This window comes from Venustampulla echinocandica, assembly GCF_003357145.1.
Source record: "Venustampulla echinocandica strain BP 5553 chromosome Unknown scaffold_8, whole genome shotgun sequence".
NCBI lineage: Eukaryota > Fungi > Ascomycota > Leotiomycetes > Helotiales > Pleuroascaceae > Venustampulla > Venustampulla echinocandica.
In genome coordinates, this window is record NW_022474213.1 from 1,039,319 (window position 1) to 1,056,541 (window position 17,223).

Sequence of the window (17,223 nt, forward strand, 5' to 3'; positions counted from 1 at the left end):
ATGAAAATGGGAGTATGGTGCCATTATGCAAATGTAAACGTTTGGAAAGTCATGCGAGGATCGAAGCCCTTTCGGGGAATTGGAGCTCGAAGGAAGACGATATTTTGGCCAGGTAGCCTGAGAAATAAGAAAAGGCGAGACGAGCGAGACGAGATCGTGGGCAGAAGGATATATTGGGCTGAGGGGGCCAGCTTGCGAGTAGGGATGTCGTGGCTTTGTACAGCCACATAAGACCACCATCTTATAACTCGTATTAGGTGGCCTTGGTGATCTTGGTGGCCACACGAATAATAACGTGCTGGAGCTTAGGGGGCCCCGTAGGTGCATTTGCGGACTCGCTCGGACTTTCCGTAGGGTTTAGGAGGAAGCGAAAACCAAGTATGATCCAATGAGCGTTGATCCCCGAGACGGATTTTTATTGAAGGGACGCCTTTTCTCCACATTGTTTTGGCGGAGAGATGATATCGCTCTTGCAACTTAAAGTTGTGGGAGTTGACGTAATCTGCTTATCATATTGTATATCTCGGGAAAGCTGCCACGCCGCTCCCCCGTGGCGGACTCTGGTGGATTCAGCCGGGATTCCATAATTTGAGATGAATACGGTGTGTCCAAAATTAGCATGGACAATCTCTGACATGTGTGACTGTACTCGCCGTTACAGAGATCCTCAGCTATAAGATAGCTGAGTATGACGGTGACCGGCGGATTGGGTTGTAGTCCATTCATTGGTGACATGGTGTTTCCGGTGAAGATGCTGCTGCGCCAAAAATATACTGCGATGCACGGGCCTCGGCTAGTTAATTTCAGCCTCGACTCCTTTCTACTCCTTCGTAACACAACAACCAGTCTAAGACCTGTTACTCAAGAAAACAGTAGGTGAAAACACAGTGCGATGAAATATAAAGCGAGAAAATTTGGGCAGATTGGAGACTGAACAATCCAGCAGGCCAATAATGGATAAATTGATAGCACATACTCCGAGTACATAACCTATTAACTATCGCGACTTTGCCCAGCCTAGCTTTTACTTCGTGTCGAGCATAGCCCGCTGCCCAACACAACATATAGGTGTCTATATTATATGCCCAACGGAAATCCAAATTTTCAATGCAAAACTCTATCATTCAGCAGCCTGGACAGAATTTTACATTGCAGTTACACCCAATAACGACAGCGGATCCTTCCACAGCTTCGAACAAGAAGTGTCAGCGAACAATGATGTGTATAATGATTAAAGAGGCAGTATATTTATAAGAAAAGATATGGCAGGTTGACAAATTAGGAGATGCGGTACATTTAGGAAGGGGCGGGGAGAGGTAGGGTTGGTGGGCATGTCACCTCCATGTCTATTCCTTTTGAAAGACGCGAAATTAGGAAAATATAAAATCCACGAAAAAGATAACTTACTGGCTGTCCCTGCAACTGGCACTGCGGTGACGTAGCCAAGGAGAGTAATTAATGTCACTAGCTGGAGAAGCTTCATGGTGGGGTTTTCGTAGTGCAATGATAACTGAAGTTTGTGTTGCTTGTATGTTGGAACGGGAGGTGTGAAATTGACGACGAAATCCAGGTGCGTATGTGAATTTGGCCTAAGGTTTGATTGATTGGAATTCTTGCGGGTGATAGGAGTAGTTTTGGTCTGACTGGATTTGAAAACTTCTAGTAATGTAAGAGCCGGCTCCTCGACTATATATATACCTTGCGAAACATAGCGATGGTAGTGTGGCAAGACATCCTGAGGAATAACAAAGCAGGTTAAGTCAGCAGCGCAATAGAATAACTCTCATTAAACTTCGGGCCATCCTAGAAGAGATGGCCGAGACCGATGCCGATCTTTGATCTGAATGTTCTGGAGATGCCTCGTCAATTAGGCTGGCCAAGAGAGCGGCTTCGCTTTGATGACGGCGCAACGCGGTGGCGCCTCGCCATAAGCCCACAAACATAGGATTCTCATAAGATGTCAGCGATGCCCATGCCCATGATCATAGCATACGTTCCGTGGGAGCCGCGACCGAGCGTTGAAACAGGACAGCCCAGCCCGAAATGCCCGAGCCTGAAAATGGACGCAAATTGGATTGCGTGGCATTGTCAGGATTATGGGTAGTTTAAGACGCCAAAGGATAGGCCACAGTAGCATCCGATGGTGTAATATTTTCCATCGGATATCACATCCAATGCATGGCATGGCTTTGAATTCCACACGAAGGGACATGGCACATTCGCTGATTGTTTTCTTATAACACATAATAAAACCATCTGCCAAAACCTAACTGCTAAGGACGAGTTCTTGATGATCTCGAACCATTTAAATCCACCCTCGTCTGTTGAATAACACTCACTTTCATGACTCAGACTTCCCATCCTATCCGGACTTCCGGTCGCGGCGAATTATTTCATATGGGCAGGCTGTTACGTTTTCGAGACTATCCAAACCGTGGAGAAGCCTCGAGGCTCCTGTAGATTCAAGATTGGCTCCTTCACGGAATTGAAGCCTCTGTAGGTATCAGTAAATAACAGCTGCCCAGGTGCCGCTCTATAGCAGTAGCCCCGGCATCGTGCTTTGCCATTGAAAGAATGCATCCGCATCTGTTGCCGTCTAGGAAGTTCGGCTTCGGGAGGTGTGGAATTGAAGGAGTGAAGCCGAACGCGAATCTTGTCATATCTGTGCATTTAGCACCGGCTAACCACACGCCTCAGGCGCGTCACTAGAACGATAGCATCACCCGCACAACATCGTCACTGCCTCCTATCCGTACTACGTTCCGTCCTCTCCTTCGTACGTACCTACGTACTACATGACACGCCGGCACGCCCCGCCAGATAGCATGTTTCTATTCTATTCGTGACAGAAAAAACCCCTAGCACTCCCACCTCTCCTACCCTAACCATTTCTCATTCAGTCGCTCTTGCTCGAGCTGTACCAGCCTCTCCCATGTGTATCTTTGCAGCTCTGGCTTCTCTTGCTATACGCTCGTTGCTGCTAAAATACACCGTAATATGGTAATGTTGGTCAGCAACTAGCCGCCACTTTTTACATATATAGCCAATGTTGTGTTGGCTTTTTGCATAAGGAGACGAATTCCCTCCTTTCTCCATACTCTCACTCCACCTGCATTCTTAGACACCGTGGTGGAACCAAAATAGTCAACGATGCAACACTCATTATCATATCAAGAATCACGAGGGTACTCGAGCCAACAAGTCATTATCGGCTTATCTACAATGTGCCTCTCAACACGCATCGCACATATCCTTATCCAAAATTCCTCAGTATCCCAAGCTTCCTTGACCTCTTCCTCTCGCCCTGATCCTCCGCCCCGGAGGCCAACATCACCAGCTAGAGACATTAATACTTGGCGTCGCTATCCTTGCAATATGTTCCTGGGTGTGTGGGATCATGGTCTGGTTCTTGACAAGTGAATTGAGATTCGGCATTGCATCCTCTATCTCCGTGGCCCGCTAACTACACCTATCCCTCAGCTTGCATAGACATACGTCCATAGTAAAAGAGATAGGAGGCCTTGCTCGTCGTGGAAACCCAGTACGTTTTAGTGCGTTTTGCAAAGTGCAATAGGAAGAAACATCAGAAAGAAAACTTCTATTAGTATATAGACACCTCCAAGCTCGGAGATGGCACATGTTCAGTTAGCTTGGGATGACAGGATCATATCATTTGCGGCTAGATAATCCTCAGGATCTTCCTTCCGTAAACGCGATCCTTCGCATTACAGTTGGAACGGGGAGGGCGTAGGTGAAACCAAAGGAGAGCAACGATATTTTGAAGCCGTGGAAGGAAAGAGACGAGGCTGGGAGGAGGATCTGGGAGAAGTAAGTCCTGGTAGTGGAACCCTTCAGGGTACAGTGCAACCAGTGATACTACATCGTCGTTGAGCTCTTGTTCGGCAGCTCAGAAGAGCATGACGGGAAGTTGCGAGGTTGTGACGACAAAGTACAAATATAAGTTAAATGGTATGTGGCAGTCAAGAATTATTATGCCAGCATCAACTCGGTGCCTTGGTAAATCCCGCCAGCCTAGAAATGACTGATTGTTTTATACCAAATAGCCTACTTGGAACAGCCCACCTCTCCCGTATTGTGTCCGAGGCAGAGAATCTGCCAAACTGTATCCGTTGGTGATAGGGGCGTTCCAAAACTAACACGGTTCACCCATATGTTTCGCCTAGATGGACGAAGGCCGTGGAGGGGTTGAAAGTGGCCGTCAGGAGACATCCCATTGGGCCATCCCGCAGAAAATGGCAGCGATAAATCATATGCAGCTGCTGATCGAACCTCGCTAGAATCGTGATATCATGCCGAACTGAGGAGGTATTTTTTCGGGGCTTTGGAGTTACTGTACTCGTGTAGATTGTGTGAAGGTTGTTGTACCTATCAATCCAGTCAGTAACAACCCTCAAACGAGCCCACGTAGTGGTTTATATGCTGTCTTTCCCTTGCACCACACGGAAGTGCGTATTTTTAATTATTGGCCGTGTGCGAACCTGCCATCTACAGCTATTCGACGTTGTGTAACATTCGCCAACTACCAAGAAGAGGCAGTCGTCACTCGCATTGTCGTTTCAAGGCGGAGGCATTGCACCAGAGCTGTCGGGCGTACGCGGCCCTGGCAAAAAACAAAACACCAGACGAAATATTGGACCTTACGATACATCGGGAGTTCCAGCAGACCGGATATTCGGCGGTTTATGGGAGCTTTAGAGGGACTGCAAAGCGCATATAGGAGATGTCACAGGAGGTAAAAGTAGACTGCGAAGAGGTTTAGCTGCTGCACTGTCGGGGGCGAGGAGAGGGAGAGGGAGAGGGAGAGAAAGGGAGACACGGTGAAGGCAGTGCTTGATAGAGAGCAGAGCTGACACCAACTATTGGCAAGTTAGAGTGCTGAAAGGCGACTGCTGCAGCTTTATCCTGCAGGGTTGCGGCGGTCTTTTCCTTCGGTGGCTGCTGGCTCGCCTGGCTGTGGAGCCGACGTGATAGCCAGCTCTGGTCATATCAAGTTATACATAATGATGTGACAGGACGGGGTCGTACATTTCATGTTGATCATAATTGGACTGATGGAACGGCAGCTTGATAATCCATTACGCGGTCAAAGCGACGGTCAAAGCGTACCAAGTTCATCTGGGTCTTCTGCGTCTCGCGTTGCTGGATCCCCGCGTTTTGGCGGCTCCCTAGCACTGGTACCCTAAAGAATAAGCTCCGCCAGGCCCCTTAGTCCGCAGTCACCGTTTATATACCTCGTATGGAGCAGCACACCTGGATGCACGAATGCAAAGTCTGAGGTTGTTAATATATGTGAATCTCCTCCTGCATGAAGCAATCCATTCATCCACACTCATGGACGGGTCTCTCGTGGCATTGGTGCCACCTCCACCTGGCCAGGTCGCAAACCTGGTCAACCCTCCGAGTATCGGGTACAAAGTCATTATTGCCAATGCCGTCGTTCTCACCTTCTCAACGATTGTGACAGGCGCCCGATTGTTCACGCGAATATTCATAGTCAAAGATATAGGTTTCGGTGACTGTATGCTCTAAACAAGTCTCTCTAAGCTTGCAATTACTGATGATGAACAGACTTTCTGGTAGCAGCATGGGTACGAGCATTCGAACATATCTACATTTATACCTTATACACAGCTCATCTGATAATGCTAATACTGCATCAAGGTATTTTCCGTGGGAGCTGCTAGCTTGACCTGCCTTAGTAAGTCGCGCTCTCTTGTTACCTAAGATTATATGAATTAAACTAACGATTGACTAAAGACACGAGATTTGGACTTGGTATCCATCTCTGGAATGTACCTGCTTCTACTAGTCCAAACTGGCTTAAGGTAGGGTTTTTGTTTTATATCTATCTCATGGCCGTTTGTTGACTATTGCTTTTTACAGGTCAACTGGGCCGCCATTTTCTTTTACTACGTCGTAATGATGCTAGTGAAGATGTCTCTCCTCACGCTATATCTCCGCCTCAGCCCTAACAAAAGATTTCGACTATGGGTGTGGGCAATTATGGCCTTTGTGATAGCGAGCAGTATTGGGGCAATCTTTACCAATTTATTCGCATGCAAGCCACTGGCACTTGTATGGAATAAGTCGCTACCTGGGTCATGTATAGATCCTCCGACTTTTCTCCTAGTAACAGGTTGTATTAATGTCTTGACTGATTTCCTTATGATCCTCTTGCCAATAATATTACTATGGACAATACAAATGCGGCGAAAGCAAAAGATTGCTGTAATTGCTATACTTATGTTGGGATCTTCGTAAGTTTATAGGTTCCGCTTAGTCGCCATTCTCCGCTACAATATTCCTATCTCTTGTCTTTTTGGCTAATTCCATTGTCAAACAGTGTCTGTGTAATGAGCATTGTTCGACTCCGATATGCAACTGTTGCAGCTGCTAGAGCCTCTGATATAACATACACAGGGGTTAATCTATGGATATGGTCGTATGTCTGTACCCTTGCTAAACGCCCCTTCACAAAACTAAGCTCTATATTATAGTGATCTGGAACTGCACACTGCAGTCCTATGCGCTAACTTGCCTCTTCTCAAACCATTCATTCGCTGCTACTTTCCTGTGCTCTTTTCTGAACCTTCGATGCCCTTCTATAATATCCCTGACCCTGGAGCAAGTGGCAGAAATTGTCGCTCAGTCAACGCCGCCGCAGCTGGCAATCAAATAACTCTACAAAACATGGATCACATCGGGAGGGCGACGAGTGACAAAGATAATCACACAGCTGTTGGCTGGCAAGACACGGAAAGTCAGGAAGCTATTCCCATTATAGCAAAAGACGACGTTCATATCGCGATTAAGCCGGCTCTAACATCTAACATCCAGGGAATCAGAGCGAAGGGGTGATAGAATGGTCTGATGGCCGGGGATGAGATTGGTCTGCACTGGTCGGTGGGCAGTCGAAGCCATTTGCTTTTTTTCTTCACAGGGCAAAAGTAGTTAATGTTTATTACTTAGTGATTTAGCTAGCGTGTGAAGTGTGTGGTTTTGATTCAATTAGATAGTTTAGATCGCTCAGTGCAAAGCAGCAATTTTTTGCGACGGACTCGTGATGCAATATTGAATGTGGAGTTGACGACTTGAATATGCCTCTATAGGTGCGAACGGCGAAGCCAATGGAGTCCAGGATTCAGTGGTACATCGACTCCACCCCGTATAGCTATTCAAGGAACTTTATTAATTATGAAGTAGTTAAAATATGTCCTGTGGAATATGGTTTCAACGATTTGTTGATATCGATGAACAGGTGGAAGAATCCGAATTAACTGAGCCTCTCGAGACAGACATAGCTTGGCCGATTCGAGATAAAACAAGATCAAGTGATAAATCTCGCCCCATAACAACTACGCGGGCCTTAAACCCACGGGACTTTAAAGGGTCAGACTGCTGAGAAAGTCGCACGCCGATCATTGCAAAGCGTGCAATGAAAGAATCGTGGGGTCATTTTTTCGTCAAGAATATGGAGCTTACTTCTGCTGACCGTTCAAAAGTAGCTTTATATGGGCGCCGTGTGTATCTTGTCATAGTAACGATCATGCACTATGCTTAGGTGCCAATAAAGATCCGATTGTGCTAAACCCATGGCTCTGCATCCGACGTAATATGAAGCAAGCTTCGGAAGCCGCTAGAAAGTCTTCAGAGATAAGTCGAAACGTACAACACTAAACGCAATAGCATGAGAAGTTCTTCAAGAAGCGAGAACGGCTGTGATTTTTGATAATAGGCAAGATTACTAAAATGCGATATAGGCATACTTGAAGACGTGCGCGCTAATGTAGCAAGCAATATCGCGAAGTTCTAATGATGAAGATAAGCGCAAGCAAGAAGCAATTGTAAGTTTTCACACGGTTCGTACAATAAACATGACTAACCTCTCAGCGTGATACGTACGCAGTTCGCATAAACGAATTGAAGCAGCTTGGATATATTCAATCGGATAGTATGACTGGGATAAAATAATGAGATGATGATGATGATGATGATGATGATGATGATGATATTGATTTTCGTCCGGCGGGCCGTAGGCGTAGCCTATAGTCTTAAAACTTTCCAAAAAGTATAAGGACGTACTAATTTATAGATTTATATATAGAGTAGACTAATAAGAAAGTATTCCTTATAGTCGAACTTAGCTTATAACTATTCAAGTGTACTTTTCCCTACTGCATCCGCAAATCCGGGATATTAAGTTATAGTACACGAAGTATATAAAGCACGCTTGTAGCACGAAAAGTATAGAAGTATATATCCCGTTTTAAGTATATAACGTAGTAGCGAGAATACTATAACGTACCGTTAAAATATACTTTATATACTATTATTAATAAATATAAGATCAAGAGTAAACAAGGAAGTGATGGCATGGAGGGAATCGAATGCCAAGTACAGAATGCCATTTCCGGGTCGAACAGACATTCGAAATTTGCAACGGCGTCAAAGTCAACTTCGCCAAGCAAGTGCTACTCCAGTAGGTGTTCTCGGGTCTAAAGTAATACGAAGACTAATGTTTTGTCTAAGTCAGTACCTAGCACAACACCGGCAAGATGCTAGCTACCGCTCAAAATCTGCTGGACGCCCTACCCCCTTAGTAGAAGTGGCTCTCACATCCATCCAACTCATATCTCAATCCTCGCTTGCTGATGAGCTTGGTGGTGTGTGAGCTAAACGGCCACAATGGCCAGGCTCCTTCTCATGCTCATCAGGTCAGTTGACATTTGGGCAAGTGTATGGATCATCAGGATTTTGAACACACTTCTCAATATCCTCACATATTAGACAGCCACATTGTTCCCATTCAACAACTGTTATCGTGAATATAATGCCCGAACCTTTGGTGTTGACTGGTTAATGAATAGTTTTCTGGAACCGCTATAAATGACTTACTGGTATAAATTTGTAATATCAAAACAAGCCTCGTTAGTCTATGAATCAAATATTCCTCTATGCGCAAGAAAGGGGTCAACAATTTAGTTCTTTTCGTTGTGTGAAATATTCGCTAGTTAATTGTCTTATCGAGTCGCTAGTTACTTATTTTCCTATAGTTAAGTATTAATTAAGTCGCTACTTAATTCGCTAGTAGTAAGAAGGATAAAGGTATTATATAGTTAAGTTTAGTATAATATTACTGTTAATAATAATACTACTTTAAAATATAATATTCGAGTTTTAATAATACTAATATTAATATATAATATTTCTTTTTTATAGTTTATAAGTACTGTAAGTATACCTCAAAGCCGAACGTCGGTCTCAAGATCCGTTCCAGAGTGGCCGTCTGAAGCTACTCGAATGGAGCGATCATTTTATTTAAAAAAATCCGCTCTTATATTGACTCCAGTATTAAAGACATGTGAGAAAGCTGCAACGATTATCGGAGCATTGCTGGGCTGTCACGTATTACATTACAGAAGGCGGGGTATAACAATGCACCATGCACTAGATGGGGCTTGGGCATAACTTGATTCTCAAGAGAGCAACCTAAAGGGGCTTTAGCATCCTGGAAAAAGCTGCCCGCCTTCAAGATGCGATGTCCGGGTTCATCTTTTGTCAGAAAATTGCCTTCTAGGTCTCCGATTCCTTTACTCTGCCCAACTAAAGTGGCGATGAGTATGAATGCAGTAAGCATGTATAATTAGGTGCGCTAAGACAAATGCTCTGCGGATAAGTTAGCTAGGTTTGTCTCTTTTCCTAGTAGGATAAGATGGACTTACGACGCTAAGGTAACCAGGATTAGTAAAACAGCGATAGTAGCTGGCCTGGCCGCCTTTTCAAAATTGATAAGGCCTGCTGAGGTTGCAGCCTTTCTCAAGATCCCAGCAGCCAGGCCTGCAATCCAAATAACCAAGAGAACAATGTCGAGGGCGAGTCGTGCATAGGGCAACGGCCAAGCAACGGTCCAAATTACAATGACTAGCGTACATCATAACCGTAAGAACAGTAGTCAAGCCCTGTAAAAAGTCAGACTTTCTTGATAACATTGAGCTTTGATAATCCCGTACCGCAGCGACGACGAGTTCCACTGAAGAGTTAATACACGCATTTTTATACGCGAGGATCACCAAAGAGAATAGAATAACAACGAGCGGCAGTAGCTTGAACCACGGTGGTGTCATCGGGACGTGAACGGGCTGGCTCAAAGAGGAGAGAAGGTACTGCAGAAGGAAGTGTGGGTTGCAAACTCTGTAGCAGCGTTTATGTTTCTTGCCCGAACTAAAGTCGGCGGTGGCTATAGGAAACCATTGTTCGATAATCGAGACCATCTTGGAATTGACAGTAACTTCAGAAGAGGATCTCGGTCTTAAATCTCGCTGGCGATGTTGCGAACTCTGAGAAATTGGTAGCAGATAGAAACAGTCATTTCTCACCTTTGGCGTCGATTTATCGCCGTAGCAGACTTCACCTTCGAAGACCTCACCTTAGAAGTCTTCCTTAAAGGATATAGTAAATAAAATATACTATATTGATTGTCAATTTAAAGCTGAAGAGAATAAATGCTTCAGGTTCTCCCAATGGAACTAGAGGGTCTGAATAGTCCTATATAGGTAGATTGGATATTTTGTTAGGTTGCCCCAGAGATTTCTCTGCCAACGACTTTTGACTCCAAGTTATACTCATACCCCAATTATGAGAATCCAGCCAAAGAAGATAGGCACTAAGCTATAAGAGGTAGCAAATTCCAGTAATTTGCTAATACTGAAGAGTTCAAAGTCTAGAACCCAGTAGTATTTTACCAAGTAGGTACTGTACCTTGCTCCTTAAGAACAAATTCTCGTCATTCGTCCTCAGTGATCTAAGATGTGATACACTAATCATGAAGAAATCGCCGTTATTGCAACAGGAGTATGAAAGGCTCCTTCACGTCACTTACATATATATTCTAAGAAAAGGCACGTACATGTACATCGATATTGGCTAGTTCGGAGATTGAGGCTCTTGTAGATCATTGAATGCTTGACAAGGAAGAAAAATTTATCCGTGTAAAGAGGAGATTGTATTTAGTGTATTTGGCTCGCTTCGGAATTCGGAGTTGCTCAAGAAACTTGTAGATCACTTCTGCTTCTCCTGCCGCGCTCAGACACCCAACGACCGTGCGAGCCAGGGATGCTGTCAAGTACGTGGCATTCCGGCACTCTCCATGTCTCTCAATTCCATGTCGTTCGTAAACTTCGTAAGCAAGCCCTGATAGAACGTGATCCTGTCTTTCGTGTTGTACCACGGACGTAACCAGCCGCTTTGTGAGGGCTTGTGCTCGCCACACCTATAAAGGGTCTCAGCCAACACACGGCAGAGTCTGGTGGGTCTTAGTATATTCTCGCATTTCCTCCTGCCCAAAGAAACCGTCCTCTTTACCGGCTATGGACACCGGGCTCGTTTTCGGAATGGAGCCGCCGCCACCAGGCCAGGTGGCAAACTTTGTCAATCCCGACAGCGATGGCTACAAGATCATTGTGCTCAATGTGGTCATGCTTGTTGTTACAGCCATTGTGACAGCTCTACGATTGTACACGCGGATATATATAGTTAAAAAAAACCTTGCGTTGGACGACTGTATGTTTCAAGTATGGACTAGTCGTGCAACTGCTAATAGTGAACAGACTTTTTGCTGGCAGGATGGGTACAAGTATTCTTTGGACCTGTCCCCTGACAATGCTGATACTCAACCAAGGTGTGTTCTGTGGGAGTTGCTAGCGTAGCATGCCTCAGTAAGTTGTACTCTCCTGTTACCTATATAAAATAAAATAAACCATTGACGAAACTAGACACGAAGTATGGACTTGGTGTTCATCTTTGGGATGTACCTATCACCGTTTTTAGCCCGTACTGGCTTCTGGCAAGTTTCTCTTTTTATATCTATATCTCATAGTTACCTCTTACTTATTACTTGATCAATTTCTTATTCTTAGCTATATATAGATCAACTGGGTCGCTATATTCTTTTGCTGTGTTGTTTGGATGTTCGTGAAGGTATCTCTCCTGACTCTGTATCTTCGACTTAGTCCTAGCCAAAATTTTCGAAGATGGGTATGGGTAATTCTACTCTTTACAATAGCAAGTAGTGCTGGAGCATTCTGTGCTAACTTATTCTCATGTAAACCAATTGCAAGAGCCTGGGATATTTTTATACCAGGGACGTGTTCGGATCCTTCAATTTTTATCCTATGGTCAGGTTGCGTTAATCTCTTTACTGACGTCCTTATGATCCTTCTGCCAGTAATAATGATGTGGAAGTCAAATTTGCGGCGAAATCAAAAGTGGGGCGTGATAGCTATACTTATGTTGGGATCTTCGTAAGCTCTAAGTTTCCTTTTAATCATGATAGTCTATACTTAGCGTCAGATGTCTACTCTTATTGTCCTCGAGCTATTAACTATTCAGGAAGCGCCTAAGTATAACTAGTCACAAGGCTAGCCTTTCTTTCCAGTCCTTGTATAGTACCTAATAATTACCCTACAATATTCATACTCTATCTTTTATTTTACTAATCCTATTTCATCAAACAGTGTCTGTATAATGAGCGCTGTTCGACTCCGATATGCAAAAGCTGCAGCTGTTAAGTCGGATATAACATACAGAGCAGTTCAGCTATGGTTATGGACGTATGTCTCTCCTCTTTACCCTTACTAAGTACATGGTTACAGAACTAAGCCCTACATTATAGTGACCTAGACATCCATACTGGAATCATATGCGCGAGCTTGCCTTCTCTCAAACCATTCTTGCGCCGCTACTTGCCTGTACTTGTTGATATATCCCCGGTGCCTGTTGATAACTTCTCACATGCCCCAACAAATGGCAGATCAAAGTTTTCAGGCAGAAATCACCGCTCAGCCAACGATACTATAACCGGCTATCACATGAAGGTACGAAACATGAGCCACGCCGCGAGGGCTACGAGTGAAGAAGACAATCCCGCAGCTGGCGTGGGTTGGCAGCGCGCAGACAGCCAGGAAGCTATTATTGTTATGGGAAAGGAGGATGCTGGGCGCACTTTTTAAGACGACTCCAATATCTACTATTCGGAGTCAGTGTAGAGGAGCGATCACTTGTCTGTGCAAGGATGATGCCGTGGCAGAGACTGGTTGGAATTGTTTGAGATCTTGTGAAGGGCAGGTTTATTGCGAACAAAGAGCACTTTATATACATTACATGATAGAGAATTGGGTTCCCGCCTCGAGTAGTCTGTTGACGGGGGATTGGATTGGTCCGCACTGGTCGGTTGGCAGCTCGATGATCATTGGTTGGTGATATAGTTACCAGACGTCGTTTTTTCATATGCCTGAGAAAGATTTACTTAATCTAATACTTACATACTTTCCAGGCATCGCTGACGGGCCCATCATTACAGTGGGGCCACTCAGTGCGCTTAATCGACCCCTGCTTACTGATTGCCATGCTGTAATGGTGTCTTCAGGCGCAACAGCTACTCTCTCTACATGTCATCCGTTGTCCGTGGCTGCAAGCTAACCAGCTTCCGTTTGATCTGATCTTCTTTGGATTTCCGCAAGTGTCAGCCGGATTCTGATATATTTTATATATGGGAATATCGATCGAGAAGTTGAACTATACCCAGATTGCGAGCATTTGATATCTTGTTAGGGCTTCTTATTGGAAACCCACGCGATTCCACAAAAGCAAACACCCCATAGATCGTCTTCAGATGCTTAATCCGCCCCCCAATATCCCCATCACCACCGACCCCTGAACCGTCTGTTATATACCCTCGTCCTCTTTCTGCGCCCCGGCCCGTTTCCTTTAGACTTAGATCGAGCTAGACATTACAAGATCAACCTTCCCTGTCTCGTCTTGATCCGCAGCAGAACTGCCCGGCAAATCGCTCTCGTCCAAGACCTTCCTATATTACTTACTACCGTTTCTCCATTCCCGTTTAGTGATCTTTGCAACCATTCCAAGTCGTTGTCAAAGGTCCACTAAAAATCCAAACACAGCTCTGGGTGATCCATAACGCGAAATGGAAGCTCTGCGCGAGCCCCGTTTCAATTCGAAGCTGCCTTTGTTGCCTTCCAAAGCCTACATCTTTACTATTGTTGCTCATCAAGATGGATGTTTGGCTGTCTCGCCATTCTTCTTGGAAGATTACCTCACCCACCAAATGTTAAACTGCCTGCTGAAGGAATCTAATCGCCAAGACGTCGTCTACTAAAAGTCAGTTCCTGAACAAAGCTTTATTGCCCTATATCCATTCGATTTTCTGAGTGTTCCCCGCCTCCCTATTCTGCTCAGTATGCCCATCTTCATGCCAGTTCTTGGGGGCTGCCCGATATGAGCGGCGAGCAAAAGCCAGAGACTAATAAATCTGGCGTGGAAAGGTCACTCAGGATTTGAACCGCGAACCAGGGCTAAATATGAATAGGGCATGTTCTAGAGTTGTCATCGTGAATAATGCGGGTGGTGGAATATTGATTCAGGGCTGCATAATTGGCATTGGAAAAGGCGGAGAATTTTACTAGATACACTCAGACACCTGTAGGTTGTAGGCTCGTAGAATCAAAATGGAGGTAGGATATGGTTTAATTCAACGTGCAATATACATATAAATAGACCTCAAACCGTATTATTGCACTACTTTGCATTTTACTTTATCCCTCTCCATTTCTACCAAACACTCAGCCATCGCTCCTTCAACTCGAGTTTTCCACATTTAGTGAAAGTTAGAGATTAAAGGATGGAGCTTGGGCGGCTAAGTAGTTCGACGCCGCCAGTCTAAAGGTATCTGGTATCAAGGTGTTCGCTGTGGCACTGAAATTCATCAATTTGTTGCCGTCAGTCCACTGCGGCCAATTTGGCAATCCTTCTACGCCGACATTCGGGTCAAGATACTTCACAAACGACAGGTAGAAGCTCTGAATTGTCGAGGTAGGGATAGGCAGCTCGCCCCCTAGCAGGCCGTACACAACGGGTATATCGCTGCTATGATATGTGCCGAGGATGGGCGTGCCGTAGTAGTATGTAGCCAGGTAACTCCAGGTCGGCGTATGTGGATTGACAGCACTGGCGAATTGGAGTAGATTGCGACGCTGCAGCGAGAACGCGACGTCACCGCTGATTGCAGCGATGCGCTTGTACTGTGGATAGAGGTTATTAAGATCGCCAGTTCGGAATGGCGACCCTGCAGCTGGGTTATCGGGGTATAGATTGATGAAGTTGGCAACCTGAGTGCGTGTAGCATCTCGAAACATGAAGGTATGAGAGTAGTCGATTAACTGATCAGTGGTAGTGATGTTGGTCTGGATTAATGAGATGAGCGTGCCCTCATCTTCTTGATCGCCGATGATGAAGGGGACTTTGGCGTACTGGCCCTTTTTAACAAGTACATCAGTCGACTCTGTTAGAACCAGCCCATCTGGTCGAGGCCGGTAAGAAAGAGCAACAGCGGAGTTGGTGCCAAGCCCTGGAAGCGTGGTTGCTATATACTGATTAGCATCAAGAGTGAATTAAAGCTCGAACTAATAGCCTACCTGCATTATAGAATGTTGTATAGTTGATACTTCTAAGGCAAGCAAGACTATCAGCTGCATTTGCACAACCAGCAGCCTTGACCACTTGATCGTAGACTGCTTCGGCTCTTGGACAGTCGACAGGATCTGCCGGTGTAATGCCGCCGCTGTCCATGATGGCACCCCTGAATAACGCCCTGCCTTTATATCTGTTGTCTCCTTTGTATAGAGCCATTTGGTGCATCACTGACATGGAGCCGGCAGATTGCCCCCAGATAGTCACCTGGCTTGGATCACCGCCAAATGAAGCAATGTTGTCCGCTACCCATTGAAGTGCCAGCCTTTGATCTAACAGACCGAGATTTGATGACCCGTCTACCAACACCTTAGAGCCTGGCAGAAAACCAAATGCACCCAAGCGGTAGTTTGCGGCAACGTAAATAAATTCCTTTCCTTGCACTACCGAGGAGTTGATCAGTTGCGTGGCGTCGTATTGCTGCGTTGCTCCTTGTTCGAAGGCACCTCCGTATATCCAAAAGATGACCGGGAGGCGACTGTGTCTATTGGCGGAGCAAGGTCTTTGAACATTGAGGGTGAGACAATCCTCTCCAGCAGGCAGTGTCTGATTGCCTGGTCCGATGGGCACTCCCGGAATGTCTGGGATAGTCAGACTGCCTTGTTGAGGGCAGGCTAGAGGCACGCCAGTAGCCTGGATCGTTCCCAGCCTGGTGTTGATGGGCTGCGGGGGTTTCAATCTCAACTGGCCCACAGGCGGCTGGGCAAAGGGAATTCCTATGAAGGACTCAACGTTATTGGCGCTGGAGCCTACTGCTGTTACGTATGGTAGTCGTACAACGGGTCCCCCTTGGCTTTTCTTAGGCAGAGAACCGGCAAAGGTAAGAGGCAGCACACTCGCTGCTAGAAGAATGGAAAGTATCATTTTGGCTAAGATTCAAAGAGCTTTAGCAGAGACGACTTCTTCGTGGCTTGACCTATTGATACATTTTCCAATGGGGGGGTAAGGCGGTTTTATATAGACATGGTTTACAGTATTCGTAGTCTTTCGTTTCGTGGGCAGTTTGAGCATTATTGACATGTGCTATCCTGTATCCCGTCGTGACGCCTTCATGCACGTCTTGCCGCCTTTCGCCGCCTTGTTGGCGCTAGAATGTGCGTTACCCTGCAATATATACTGCATAATTATGCGTAGTGCTCCAAGTTTTATCGGGTGACGAAGCCCTTCTCACAATCTCCGCCAAGAGTAGCAAGGGAGATCGATATTGAGCCCCAAGCCAGCCCGTCCTCAGTGCCTCCAGCTCCCTTATGAATCCCGTACCGTTGAAGGAGAGGAACGTACAGTACAGCTTAACATTCACCACCCTCTACAGCTGGGTTTACTTGATTGCTACCACCTGACACTTGCTCAATATGGCCAGGGCGTCCCGAGCTTATATCAGCGACAACTCGCTCTGGCAGTTATTTATCCCAATGCAGGAGGCCTGTAGAACCCCTCTGGAGCCATAGGTACTTTTAGAGCGATTTTAGAGTTGGGGTACCCGTAAAGCCCAGCGGATGGGATCGAATTGAAAGCCAAGGCGTATTGGAGGCTGGCATGTAACCTGCCAGACAGGGCATCTCCTTCTGTCCGCGACTGACGAATGCATAGTTTTTGCTTTCCAGGTTGGGCAGGAGGAGATGTTGTATATTAACCCCCTCCCGCGACTCTACCAACGTG

The 17,223-nt window shown here is 45.7% G+C and overlaps 4 protein-coding genes across 4 annotated transcripts; 3 read left to right on the top strand and 1 right to left on the bottom strand.

The window, feature by feature from the left end:
- Nucleotides 1-5,352: 5,352 nt before the first annotated feature.
- Nucleotides 5,353-6,879, top strand: BP5553_08706 (uncharacterized protein; the record flags this gene model as incomplete). The annotated part of the gene is made up of 7 exons (XM_032017329.1): nt 5,353-5,539; nt 5,590-5,609; nt 5,683-5,719; nt 5,779-5,846; nt 5,905-6,278; nt 6,365-6,463; nt 6,519-6,879. The coding sequence occupies 7 exons, from the start codon at nt 5,353-5,355 to the stop codon at nt 6,877-6,879; spliced, it is 1,146 nt and encodes a 381-aa protein (XP_031866760.1).
- Nucleotides 6,880-11,387: 4,508 nt separating this feature from the next.
- BP5553_08707 (uncharacterized protein) lies at nt 11,388-11,677 on the top strand (the record flags this gene model as incomplete). The annotated part of the gene is made up of 2 exons (XM_032017330.1): nt 11,388-11,580; nt 11,628-11,677. 2 exons carry the CDS (start codon nt 11,388-11,390, stop codon nt 11,675-11,677), a joined length of 243 nt encoding a protein of 80 aa, XP_031866761.1.
- An 866-nt stretch (nt 11,678-12,543) lies between these two features.
- BP5553_08708 (uncharacterized protein) lies at nt 12,544-13,028 on the top strand (the record flags this gene model as incomplete). The annotated part of the gene is made up of 2 exons (XM_032017331.1): nt 12,544-12,629; nt 12,692-13,028. 2 exons carry the CDS (start codon nt 12,544-12,546, stop codon nt 13,026-13,028), a joined length of 423 nt encoding a protein of 140 aa, XP_031866762.1.
- Nucleotides 13,029-14,702: 1,674 nt separating this feature from the next.
- Nucleotides 14,703-16,428, bottom strand: BP5553_08709 (Carboxylic ester hydrolase; the record flags this gene model as incomplete). Its single annotated transcript, XM_032017332.1, has 2 exons — nt 14,703-15,457; nt 15,510-16,428. 2 exons carry the CDS (start codon nt 16,426-16,428, stop codon nt 14,703-14,705), a joined length of 1,674 nt encoding a protein of 557 aa, XP_031866763.1.
- Nucleotides 16,429-17,223: the final 795 nt, after the last annotated feature.